The sequence below is a fragment of the Nycticebus coucang genome, chromosome 22 (genome assembly GCF_027406575.1).
Source record: "Nycticebus coucang isolate mNycCou1 chromosome 22, mNycCou1.pri, whole genome shotgun sequence".
Classification (NCBI taxonomy): domain Eukaryota; kingdom Metazoa; phylum Chordata; class Mammalia; order Primates; family Lorisidae; genus Nycticebus; species Nycticebus coucang.
In genome coordinates this window covers 21,158,780-21,172,042 of record NC_069801.1, presented here as the reverse complement: position 1 = coordinate 21,172,042, position 13,263 = coordinate 21,158,780, and the positions used below count along the sequence as shown (strand labels likewise).

Here is a 13,263-nt window from a genome sequence, read left to right as displayed (position 1 = left end):
GCATTTTCCACTGTTGTTTTAGCTGGCCGGGGCCAGGTTCAAACCAGTCACCCTCGGTATATGGGGCTGGCGCCCTACCCACTGAGCCACAGGCACCACCCAAGGGCTGGGCTGTTTTGAGAGTTTGTAAGTTCTCTGTCTTTGGTAGTATTCAAGTACAGGCTATATAATCATCTGCTGAAGATACACTAGAAGCAATTATTGTATTAGATAAATATTTATGTGACCAATTACAATATTTCTGATTTGGCTTTTGGAAACAGATAAGGATTATTCAAGTAAAGCTTGTGGCAGTGAATTGAAGCTCCTAAAAGCATGGCAATGCCCCCAGTTGATCCCTGAGGTAGTCATTGATACCATCATTTTCATTTCCTGATTGGATTTGTGGGCAAAAGTGGACATATTCAACCTAAAATTGAAGATGTGCACATTTTACAGACCAGTCATTCTTCTCGTACCGTAGAGGAATTTTCGCACATGTACAAAAGGAGGCATGGCCAAGGATACTTTTCCCAACACTCTTATAATAGCAAAAAAAAAAAAAAGCCAAAACAACCTAACTGTCCTTCTGTAAGGGAATTAATGGATAAATTGTGGTTTATTCATACAATGAAGTATTATACAATCAATTAAATGATTTATGTGCAATTGAGATAAAATTTAAAAACATAATAATGAGTGAAAGAAGGAAGACATTTATGTAAAATTTAACACAAAATGTCATATATTTATAGGTACATACACAGAAAAGTACAAAAAGTTAAGTGGGAAAGACCCAGCAATTTTGGGAGAGTGGTTACCTCTGAGAAAAAAAAAGAGGTGGGGATGGAGTTTTAGCTGTACCCGTAACATTTGTTTCTACAAAAAGAGATTAGAATTAAATCAGCAAAATATTAAACATCACTTTTATCCCAGTGGTTATATTATTGTCAGTACTTCTCTGAATGTTTGAAATTGTTTCTTATTAAACATTTAAAAAAAATTTTTAATTAAATGAGGGGAAAAACCCTAACCATCTCAACAGGCACAGAGCCTGCCTAAAAGTTAAAGGTCTATAATCTGCACTGTGGTAATTATTGTGATACAAAAATTTCATTGTTTTAGGGCGGTGCCTGTGGCTCAAGGAGTAGGGCGCCGGTCCCATATGCCGGAGGTGGCGGGTTCAAACCCAGCCCCGGCCAAAAAAATCACAAAAAAAAAAAAAAAAAAAGAATTTCATTGTTTTAGACCAGGCAGGTACAGTGGCTCACACCCATAATCCTAGCACATTGGGAGGCTGAAGCAAGAAAATTACTTGAGCCCAGGAGTTTAAGACCAGCCTGGGGCGGTGCCTGTGGCTCAGAGGGGTGGGGTGCCAGTCCCATGTGCTGGAGGTGGCGGGTTCGAACCCAGCCGCAGCCAAAAAAAAAAAAAAGACCAGCCTGAGCACCATAGCCAGACCTCATCTTTCTATCAAAAATAATTTTTAAAAATTAGTTGGGGGTGGTGGTGCATGCCTGTAGTCCCAGATACTCAGAAGGCTGAGCCAGGAGGCGCTCTTAATTTCAGGAATTCAAGGCTACAGTGAGCTATGATCTTGCCAGTGCATTCCAGCCAGAGTCTGAAAAGACAAACAACGAATTTCATTGTTTAAACAATAATAACCAAAGAAGTACTATGTCCTTTTATTTCATTTAGGACTTAAAGCTGCAAAGCCTTTTGGGAGTACAGTCTAGGTCACCTGAAAAAAGGTTGAAATCTACTCATTTTAGTTAGCTCCTTCACTTGACTAAGGAGAAAACCACATCCTAGAATAATTTGGTGACTTGCCTAAAGTCACAAATTGCCCAGGGCCCAAAGTCTACACTCCAGTTCAACTGGTCCATCAAGAGTATCCACACTTATCTTGTGCACACTATAGCTATGTTCAAACTGTTCCTTCTACTTGAATCACTCTCCTAATCCCACTTATCTTACTGACCTTCTGTTTCTTCTCTAAAACCCAATTTAGCTATGCTAAGAAAGAATTATCCAATCTTACTCCCCAGACTTGAGCCTGAATCTTAGAGTTGGATGGGCCCAGGGCAGCGCCTGTTGCTCAGTGGGTAGGGCACCAACCCCATACACCGAGGGTGGCATGTTCAAACCCCGTTCTGGCCAAACTGCAACAAAAAATAGCCGGGCATTGTGGCAGGCACCTGTGGTCCTAGCTACTCAGGAGGCTGAGGCAGGAGAATCGTCTACGTCCAGGAGTTGAAGGTTGTTGTTAGTTATGACGCCATGGCACTCTACCGAGGGCAATAAAATGAAACTCTGTCTCTTAAAAAAAAAAAGAGGGGCGGCGCCTGTGGCTCAAAGGAGTAGGGCGCCAGCCCCATATGCCGGAGGTGGTGGGTTCAAACCCAGCCCCAGCCAAAAACTGCAAAAAAAAAAAAAAAAAAGAGTTGGATGGGCCCCAATCCTCTTCCCTTCTCTGCATTACTCAGCCCTTCCCAGGAAAGCAAGTTCTCATTCTTACAGGCAACATGTTTTCTTGTTTAAACTACTATGATCAATACTTACCTGGCAGGGGAGATACCATGATCACGAAGGTGGTTTTCCCAGGGCAAGGCTTATCCATTGCACTCCGGATGTGCTGACCCCTGCGATTTCCCCAAATGTGGGAAACTCGACTGCATAATTTGTGGTAGTGGGGGACTGCGTTCGCGCTTTCCCCTAATTAAAAATAAATAAATAAATAAACTACTATGATCACTAGGCAGTTCTTTGTTTTTTTTTTTTTTTTGAGACAGGGTCTCACCCTGGTGCCCCAGGCTAGAGTGGAGTGTGGTTTCCTAGCTCACAGCACGGGTGACGATCACCCTTGATCACTTGGGTTCAAGTGATCCTCTTGCCTCAGCCTCTCTTTCTAGCAGGGACTACAGGTATGCACCACCACGTCCAGCTAGTTTTTCTATTTTAATAGAGATGGAGTCTCGCTTTTGCTCAGGCTGGTCTTGAACTCCTGAGCTCAAGCAATCTACCCACCTTGGCCTCCCAGAGTGCTAGGATTACAGGCATGAGCCACCTCACCCAGCCTAGGCAGTTCTTCTTCTTTTTCTTTTTTTTTATTTTTATTTTTGTAGAGACAGAGTCTCACTTTATCGCCCTCAGTAGAGTGCCGGGGCATCGTCGCAGCTCACAGAAACCTCCAATTCCTGGGCTTGGCGATTATCCTGCCTCAGCCTCCCAAGTAGCTGGGACAACAGGCGCCCACCACAACGCCCGACTATTTTTTTGTTGCAGTTTGGCTGGGACCAGGTTTAAACCTGCCACCCTCTGTATATGGGGCCGGCGCCCTACCCACTGAGCCACAGGCGCCACCCAGGCAATTCTTCTTCTTAATGATAAAGACATTACTTCTAGGCTGGCACCTGTGGCTCAAGGAGTAGGGTGCCGGCCCCATATACTAGAGGTGGTGGGTTCAAACCCGGCCCTGGCCCAAAACTGCCAAAACAAACAAAAAAAAAAGATGTTACTTCCATTTATGTATCCCAATTTTGTTTTCTGTGGCAACATGTATTTTGTGTATTAAATAAAGTGATATTTGTGTAAATTGTAAAGATCTGAGCCAATTTGGTGGGGATTAGCAGGAATGGTAGTCATAAAGATCCCCTTGGACCTTAAAAAAGCTATAGTTAATGAAGCTGTCATATCCTCACTAAACCGTCTCTTGCCTTAGCTAAATGTCTCCGTTTCCTTCCAATCCAGCCAACAAAGATTGCCACGAGTGGGGACATTGAAGAGAGTATGTTAAGGAATGCTGTGGCAGTTCCAAAAGAGGCATTCCAAAGATGGCCCCTCTAGAAAAGTTAGCAGATAGGTTGTTTTCAGTTACAAATAACATGTATTCTGACTAGCAGTGGTTTAAACACAGAAGGTCAAATTTTCTCATGCAACAAGAAGTCCTGAGAGGGCAGGGCCTGTAGCTTAGTGGATAGGGCACAGGCCACTTACACCTAGGCTGGCAGATTTGAACCCGGCCTGGGCCAGCTGAAACGACAACTGCAACAAGAAAATAAACATAGCCGGGTGTTGTGGCAGGCGCCTGTAGTCCCAGCTACTCAGGAGGCTAAGGCAAGAGAATCGCTTAAGCCCAAGAATTTGAGGTTGCTGTGAGCTGTGATGCCACGGCAATCTACCCAGGGTGACAGCTTAAGACTGTGTCTCTAGAGAAATGCAAATCAAAACAACCCTGAGATATCATCTAACCCCAGTGAGAATGGCCCACATCACAAAATCTCAAAACCGCAGATGCTGGCGTGGATGTGGAGAGAAGGGAACACTTTTACACTGCTGGTGGGACTGCAAACTAGTACAACCTTTCTGGAAGGAAGGAGAAACCTCAAAGCACTCAAGCTAGACCTCCCATTTGATCCTGCAATCCCATTACTGGGCATCTACCCAGAAGGAAAAAAATCCTTTTATCATAAGGACACTTGTACTAGACTGTTTATTGCAGCTCAATTTACAATCGCCAAAATATGGAAACAGCCTAAATGCCCACCAACCCAGGAATGGATTAACAAGCTGTGGTATATGTATACCATGGAATACTATTCAGCCATTAAAAAAAATGGAGACTTTACATCCTTCGTATTAACCTGGATGGAAGTGGAAGACATAATTCTTAGTAAAGCATCACAAGAATGGAGAAGCATGAATCAATCAGTGTAACCTGGCTTATTGTACCCTCAATGAATCCCCAACAATAAAAAAAAAAAAAAAAAAGAAAGAAAGGTCAAAAACTTAAAAAAAAAAAAAAAAAAGACTGTGTCTCAAAAAAGAAAAAAAAAAAAGAAGTTGTGAGGTAGGTGGTGATGGTGGTAATTAGTTCAGCTGTTTAGTGTAATTCATTTCTATTATTTTCTGCTCCAGAATCTTTGGTTTTAATTTTTCACTGTAATTACAAAATGTCTGCTGAAGCACCAACCATCTTATCTATGTTCAAGGCAAAAAGAACAAAGGAAAGGGAGAGGCATCAGCTGCTTTTTAATCAAGAAAGCATGTCTCAGCTCAGTGCCTGTAGCTCAAGTAGCTAAGGCCGCAGCCACATACACTAGAGCTGGAGGGTTCGAATCCAGCCCAGGCCTGCCAAACAACAATGACAACTACAACCAAAAAACAGTTGGGCGTTGTGGCAGGCACTTGTAGTCCCAGCTGTGAGCTGTGATGCCACAGCACTCTATCTGGGGTGACAGCTTGAGATTCTGTCTCAAAAAACAAAAAAAAGAGAGAGAAAGCATATCTCACTTGCTAGAACTGTCTTATAACCACCTCTATCTACAAAGTAGATCTGGGAAAATCTAGAAAGCAATTATTTAACATTTCCAGCCTCTATATTGTAAGAGAAGAGGAGGCAAAGAAAAAGAATTTAAGGAATGGATTTGGGCTACCCAACCAGAAGCATCTACCATAGAACGTTAGAAGGTAGAAATTTGGGGTAGAATACAGGGTGCAGTCCCCTTATATAAAAAGAGGCGAAAGGCCAAGCATGGTGCTTCATGCCTATAATCCTAGCACTCTGGGAGGCTGAGGTGGGTGGGTTGCTTGAGGTCATGAGTTGGAGACCAGCCTGAGCAAAAGGGAGACCCCCCCTCATCTCCACAAAAAATAGAAAAAAGTTAGCTGGGTGTTATGTAGCCTGGGTGACAGAGGGAGACTCTGTCTCAAATAAATGAATAAATAAATAAATAAATAAAATAAAATAAAAGAGGGCCTAGTTCCATATGGTCAGACTCTTAATGGTGCTAATCAAATCGGGGGAGATGACTTCTGCGAATCAAACTCACAAAGGAAATATATGATGAGGCCCCATGGCTCACACCTGTAATTGCAGCACTTTGGGAGGCCAAGGTGGGAGGATCACTTGAGTTCAGGAGTTCCATGTTGCAGTGAGTTATGATAATTCTCACTGCAAATCAAATTGAATCTCAATTCTTTTTTTGCAGTTTTTCCTTTTTTGGCCGGGGCCTGGTTTGAATCTGCCACCCCCGGTATACGGGGCTGGTGTCCGAATCGCAATGTTTTAATGTGCAGTGGGGAATATTTGTTAACTCTGCTTGACAATAGACAGAGCACCTATCTCAGAGAGCAGGTTAGTACATCCAGGCACTGAAAAACCAAGACTATTACCTGTTGGATGAGCAGGTTATGTAGCCTCTTTATGCTCTATAAATTACATATCCCATATGTCATATCCCACCTCCTTGACAAGAACACATTGAAATTATGAAATAAAAATTTTAAAACACCAGCAAATCAATGCAATGATGCTATCTGACTTTAAGACTTACTATAAAGTTGTAATAAGCAAGGCAGTATGGTATCAGTGAAAGAATGGCTAAATACATCAATGGAACAGAATAGAAAACTCAGAAATAGACCACATAAATATAGTTGACTCTTCTATATGGCAACTCAATGGAGAAAGGGTAGGCTTTTTTTTCTCTCTCTTTTTTTTTTTTTTTTTAGAGACAGAGTCTCACTTTGTCACCCTCGGTAGAGTGATGTGGCAACCTCCAGCTCTTGGGCTCAGCCGATTCTCTTGCCTCAGCCTCCCGAGTAGCTGGGACTATAGGTGCCCGTCACAACATCCAGCTATTTTCTTGTTGTTGCAGTTTGGCCAGGACTGGGTTTGAACCCATCACCCTCGGTATATAGGGCCAGCGCCCTACTTACTGAGCTCCAGGCACCACCCCAGGCTTTTTTCTTTTTTTCACTTAAAATATTTGTTTTTTACCTACAATCCTGAAGATCTGGTGAAGGTAGTCTTTTTAAGAAGTGGGGCTAGAACACCTGGACATCCATTTGCAAAAAATGAATCTAGTGCTATGGTCTGAATGTTGTATCCTCCCAAAATTAGTATCTCAAAATCATACCCCCCAAGGTGATGGTGTTAAGAGAAGGGGCTTTTGGGTGGCGCCTGTGGCTCAAGGAGTAGGGCACCGGTCCCATCTGCCAGAGGTGGTGGGTTCAAACCCAGCCCCGGCCAAAAAAAAAAAAAAAAAGAGAAGGGGCTTTTATGAAGTGATTAGGTCATGAGGGTGGAATTAGTGCCCTTATGAAAGAGATATAAGAGAGCTCATTTGCCTCCTTTGGCCCTTGAGGACACAGCATAAAGATGGTTGTTTATATATCAGAAACTAGGCCTTCACCAGTCTTCAAACCTGCCAGTGCCTTGATCTTGGACTTCCCAGCCTCCAGAACTGTGAGAAATAAATTTGTGTTGTTTATAAGCTACCCAGTCTATTTGTTATAGCAGCCAAATAGACCAAGATATTTGGACACAGATCTTATACCTTTCACAAAAATTAACTAAAAATGGATTATAGACCTAAATGCTAAATGCAAAACTATAAAATTTCTGCAAGATAGTATAGAAGAAAATTTAGATGGCCTTGAGTTTGATGAAGAGTTTTTAGATCCATGAAAGAAAATATTGGCAAGTTGGACGTCATTAAAATTAAAAACTTCAGGCCTATGCCTGTAATCTTTGGGATTATACTTTGGGAGGCTGAAGTAGGAGGATCACTTAAGGCCAGGTGTTCAAGACCAGTCTGAGCAACATAGCAAGACCCTGTCTCTCAAAAAATAAACAAAGAAATAAATATATATATATACATGTGTATACGTATATAATGCATAGTGCTTTGTAAAAGATGCTGCTCTGTAAAGGTTAATATTGTATGATCCCAACAATATGACTTCCTGAGAAAAGCAAAACTATAGAGATGATAAAAAGATCAGTGGATTTTTTTTGTTGTTGTTGGTTTTGAGACAGAGTCTCACTATGTTGCCCTCACCATGTGCCATGGCATCACAGCTCATAGAAACCTTCAACTCTTGTGCTTAAGCGATTCTCTTGCCTTAGCCTCCCAAGTAGCTGGGACTTCAGGCGGCTGCCACAATGCCCGGCTATTTTCTTGTTGCAGTTGTCATTGTTTTTTTTTTTTTTTTTTGCAGTTTTTGGCCAGGGCTGGGTTTGAACCCGCCACCTCCGGCATATGGGGCCTGCGCCCTACTCCTTTGAGCCACAGGCACCGCCCCGCGGTTGTCATTGTTGTTTAGCTGGCCCGGACTGGGCTTGAACCCGCCAGCCTCAGTGCATGTGGCCGGTGTCACAATCACTGTGCTACAGGTGCCCAGCCAGCATACTTTTTTTTGTGTGTGTGTAGAGACAGAGTCTCACTATACCGCCCTTGGGTAGAGTGCTGTGGCATGACATGGCTCACAGCAACCTCTGACTCTTGGGCTTACGGATTCTCTTGCCTCAGCCTCCAGAGCAGCTGGGACTACAGGCGCCCCCCCAACGCCCAGCTATTTTTTGTTGTTATTGCAGTTTGGCCGGGGCTGGGTTTGAACCCGCCACCCTCAGCATATGGGGCCGGCACCCTACTCACTGAGCCACAGGCACCGCCCATATATATATTTTTTTCATTGTTAAATATTACTTTATTCCACATTTTCTACAGCTTAGGTATAGGCATGTTTTAATTTGGGAAAGTACCCATAATATTCTTGTTACCTGGGATACATCTATTACGGTGATTACACACATAATATACATATATACACACCTACAACATATATATATATACACAAACACAAATATATAGAGAAATATTTATCTGTATGTATATGTATGTGTGTGTATACGCATACATACACATACATAGAGAGAGAAATTTATGATAACTAGTAACCTAAGTTTTGTTATATTCAGCTTACCGTATTGTTTTTTTCTAAGGCTATATTGTTTTCCAAGGTAAGCTGAAACTTCTACAAAGAACAGAAGCATGAAAGCATGCAAAAGGCTTGAGTTCAGCATGGAAGGAATGCTAAAGGAAGAAGTGGGTGCTGGTGTCATGGTCAAGCCTACACTCTGTCTCAAAGCAGCCGAGTTCCCTTCTTAGGTTGACCCCAGGAAGGCAGAGGTAGATGGACGTGAAGATTAATTCAATGGCTATTCCCCCTTTGGCCAGAAAAGCAATGAAGTGTCATGAATAAGGTCATGGTTTATGGGATCAAGATACTTGGAATAGACCCCTGTTACCTGTATGTGATCTTCTTTTTTTTTTTTTTTGTAGAGACAGAGTCTCACTTTATGGCCCTCGGTAGAGTGCCGTGGCCTCACACAGCTCACAGCAACCTCCAACTCCTGGGCTCAAGCGATTCTCTTGCCTCAGCCTCCCGAGTAGCTGGGACTACAGGCGCCCAACCTGTATGTGATCTTTATACTCTCAGACTCAGTTACCTTATCTGTAAAATGAAAATAATGATAATTCCTGACATTTGCAATAGTGAAAATTAAGTTTTAAAAATGCATGTATGAATTTCTATCACCTAGTATAGCAGTTTACCACCTGTGGGTTGCGACCCCTTTGGGGATCGAATGACCATACTTTTTTTTTTTTTTTTTTTTTTTTAGAGACAGAGTCTCACTTTATGGCCCTTGGTAGAGTGCCATGGCATCACACAGCTCACAGCAACCTCCAACTCCTGGGCTTAATCGATTCTCTTGCCTCAGCCTCCCGAGTAGCTGGGACTACAGGTGCCCGCCATAGCACCCGGCTATTTTTTTGTTGCAGTTTGGCCGGGGCTGGGTTTGAACCCGCCACCCGCGGCATATGGGGCCGGCGCCCTACTCACTGAGCCACAAGCGCCACCCCCATACTTTTTTTTTTTTTTAATCGAAAGGGAGGAATTTATTTATTTTTTTTATTTTTTGGGAGGAATTTATTTAAAGTATACTTTATATGCCGTGAGCAGTGGCTTACACCTGTAATCCTAGCACTTGGGAGGCCGAGGCTGGTGGATTGCCTAAGCTCACGGGTTCCGGACTAGCCTGAGCCAGAGCTAGACCCTGCCTCTAAAAATAGCTGGGGTTGCGGCAGGTGCCAGTACTCCCAGCTACTTGGGAGGCTGAGGCAAGGGGCTCACTTGAGCCCAAGACTTTGAAGTTGCTGTGAGCTGTGACAAAGTGAGACTGTCTCCAAAAAAAAAAGTATGCACATTGTTGTTACTTCATCTATCTTTGTCATTTCACTAAAAATGCCTATCGATGTCACATTTTTCCATTCTATCCCAAAAGTATTGCATGCAATTTTGTTTACAATAGTTTGTCACTATTTTTTAGGAATAGGGCCTCGCTCTTGTTCAGGCTGGTCTTGAACTTGTGACCTCAAGCAATCTACCTGCCTCAGCCTCCTAGAATGCTAGGATTACAGGTGTGAGCCACGGCGTCTGGCCCCAATGTGTATAGTTTTGAAAATTCACTCTCTCAGCTTGGTGCCTGTGGCTAAGCGGCTAAGGCGCCAGCCACATGCACCTGAGCTGGCGGGTTTGAATCCAGCCCGGACCCACCAAACAACAATGACAGCTGCAACCAAAAAATAGCCGGGTGTTGTGGCAGGCGCCTATAGTCCCACCTACTTTGGAGGCGGAGGCAGGAGAATCGCTTGAGCCCAGGAGTTGGAGGTTGCTGTGAGCTGTGATGCCACAGCACTCTACCCAGGGCAACAGCTTGAGGCTCTATCTCAAAAAAAAAGAAAGAAAATTCACTCTCATTATCTCACTGAACTAAGTTAGCTTTTCTCTTTTATAGTAGAGTCTTCCAATAAAGTGATTATTCTCTCCAGTTCATTTCAACAAACATTTACAGAACAGCAGATGTATGCTCAACATTTGCTGATTTCTAGTATTAACAAGCACGTATTAATCTCCAGAGAAACCAAAAATACAACAGTCACAGTTCCTGTCCTTTAGGAACATACAGTCCCATACAGTTAATACACACTAAGGGTCAAAGCAAGACATTTGGTAAGTTTCGTAGTTCCTCCATAGGAGGGAGCAACAGACTCTGTTTTGGGGGAAGGGGGACTGGGGGCTTTAAGATGAGCCTAGGGTCTGATAAGAAAAGTTAAGGCAGGACACGAAAACAAACTCAGAACTGACAGACTTTAAAGAATTGACTACCTCCTAGATGAGGAACAGGGCGTTTCCAGGAAAGAAAAGAGAAGGAAATTTACTTTTCATTCTATACCTTTTAGCACTTTTGAATTTTGCACATATTAGTAACTTATCCATGGCTTGGTGCCCGTAGCACAGTGGTTACAGCGCCAGACACATACACAGAGGGAGCCAGGTTTGAACCCAGCCTGGGCCAGCTAAACAACAATGACAACTGTAACCAAAAATAGCCCAGTGTTGTGGCGGGCAGCTGTAGTCCCAGCTGCCTGGGAGGCTGAGGCAAGAGAATCCCTTGAGTCCAGGAGTTTGAGGTTGCTGTGAGCTGTGATGCCATGGCACTCTACCAAGGGCAACATAATGAGACTCTGTCTCAAAAAAAAAAAAAGTAACTTATCCAATGTTTACAACAAGGTCTGTGTGACTCTGAGCCAAGTTTTTTTTTTTTAATACGAAAGGTTTTTTTACTGGCAAGGGAGGGATGCTGCAGAGCAGCACCGAGGAGGAGTGAAAAGAAGAGAGAGGGGAGAAAGAGAGAAAGAGGGGGGGAGAGGAGGAGAGAAAGAGAGGGAGGGGAGAGAGCTGAGCCAAGTTCTCAGTCATCACGCTAGGTTACCTCCCAAGTAATAATAATAATACTAATCCCATACCTTGTCCACTTGGATGATGAAGGTGACAGAATTCTAACAAAATTTTTGGTTTGAATTATGGATCTCTGAAAGAGAGTAGTGTCTGAGAAAGTTGATCGTATGAATTGGGTCTTTTTGTCATACCCTACTTAAGAGAATTGAAAGGCCAGGGGAGGATAGCACTCAGGGCACACAACATTGCTCTGCAAGAACAGCTGCTGAAACTGCCTGTTCTAACTTGAAACCAGTTTTATGTAATAGTTGCTAAAACACCTGCTGCTACTCTAAGACTAGTTTTAGCCCCCCCAATCACTCACCAATGAAAAGAACCTTACTTGTGCCCATGAACTTTCCCAAAAAGCAATATATAACATTTCTCTCTCTAATACAACCTCCAACCTTCTCTTTGTTCTTTAGACATACCATAGACCACCCAGTCTGCATATATGCCCCAAATTTCAATTCTTTCTTTCTTTTTTTTTTTTTTCCCTTCCACCAGCAATTTATTTGTCGGTCCTCAGGAGGTCACAGCTCAAGTACGGTCTGACCACTCCCCACTCCAAGGTCCAAACAAGGTCTGCCTAGGACATGAGACTGACCTGGGCCCATCAGGTCTGAAGGAGGTGTCACCAGGCGGCCAGTACTTTGGAAAGGCACAGACGCCTCAAGACCCAGACTGCACTCGCTGGCAGAGGCCGGGGTGGGTGGGTGGGTAGGAGGACACAGTCCCATCTGTCCCAGCAGCTGCAGCGGTTCCACCCCCATGGTGCCACCACGGGCAGACAGTACGTGCGCGTGGGCCCCGCCCCGCCAGGCACGTCCACTTAAACGCAGTGAGGTGGGAGAGGCCCCGCGGTAGCACGGTCTCCCACTCAGATGTTGGCCCGCTCCCGCTGCAGCCGAGAATTGTAGGCACGGGACACGGTGTTCCAGGCGTCCATGTAGCGGTCCAGGCACATGGCGATACACTTCTGTTCAGAGTTGTCCAGGGAGCCACCTGGCTTCCCGATGCACTTCCGGAAACACTTGTCCGTCATTCTCTGCAGCAGCTCCTGCGCGTTGGCCACGGCAATCTGCACCTTCACCTGCTCCATGATGAGCCCCGGGTCCAGCTTCCCGCTGCCGGAGCCTGACATCTACATCTAAAAAGGGCATCTACAAAAAATCTGTGGCTAATATCATACTTAACAATGCAACACACTGAATGCTTTTCCTTTATGATTAAAGAACAAGATTAAAATGTCTGCTCTTGGCCAGGCACAGTAGCTCATCCCTATAATCCTAGCACTTTGGGAGGCTGACGTGGGGAGATTGCTTAAGCCAACAGGAGTTCAAGTGCAGCCTGGGGAACATATTGAGACCTCCATTTCTATTTAAAAAATGAAAAATTTAGCCAGATGTGGTGGTGCACACCTGTAGTCCCAGTTACTTAAGAGGCTGAACCAGGAGGATCACTTGAATCCAGCAGTTCAAAGCTGCCGTGAGCTATGATTAGGTCACTGCACTCTCGCCTGAGTGAAGAGTAAGACCCTGTCTCAAAGGAATAAATAAATAAATAATAAAAGAAAGTCTGCTTTTACCACTCCTATGAATCTTGTACAGTAGGTACAAACTAGTATGATAAAGGAAAAAAAATAAATACAAGGCA

The 13,263-nt window shown here is 43.8% G+C and overlaps 1 protein-coding gene and 1 non-coding gene across 2 annotated transcripts; one reads left to right on the top strand and one right to left on the bottom strand.

The window, feature by feature from the left end:
• Positions 1-2,533: 2,533 nt before the first annotated feature.
• Positions 2,534-2,697, top strand: LOC128575699 (U1 spliceosomal RNA). The gene has a single exon (XR_008377111.1). It is a non-coding gene; the product is annotated as a U1 spliceosomal RNA (small nuclear RNA).
• A 9,438-nt stretch (positions 2,698-12,135) lies between these two features.
• LOC128574673 (mitochondrial import inner membrane translocase subunit Tim13-like) lies at positions 12,136-12,751 on the bottom strand. Its single transcript, XM_053575537.1, has one exon. It carries the CDS (start codon positions 12,749-12,751, stop codon positions 12,488-12,490), a length of 264 nt encoding a protein of 87 aa, XP_053431512.1. The 3' UTR covers positions 12,136-12,487.
• Positions 12,752-13,263: the final 512 nt, after the last annotated feature.

Bases quoted from the DNA above. Each gene is read 5' to 3' on its own strand.
- LOC128574673 (XM_053575537.1), bottom strand. From the start codon at position 12,751: ATGTCAGGCTCCGGCAGCGGGAAGCTGGACCCGGGGCTCATCATGGAG.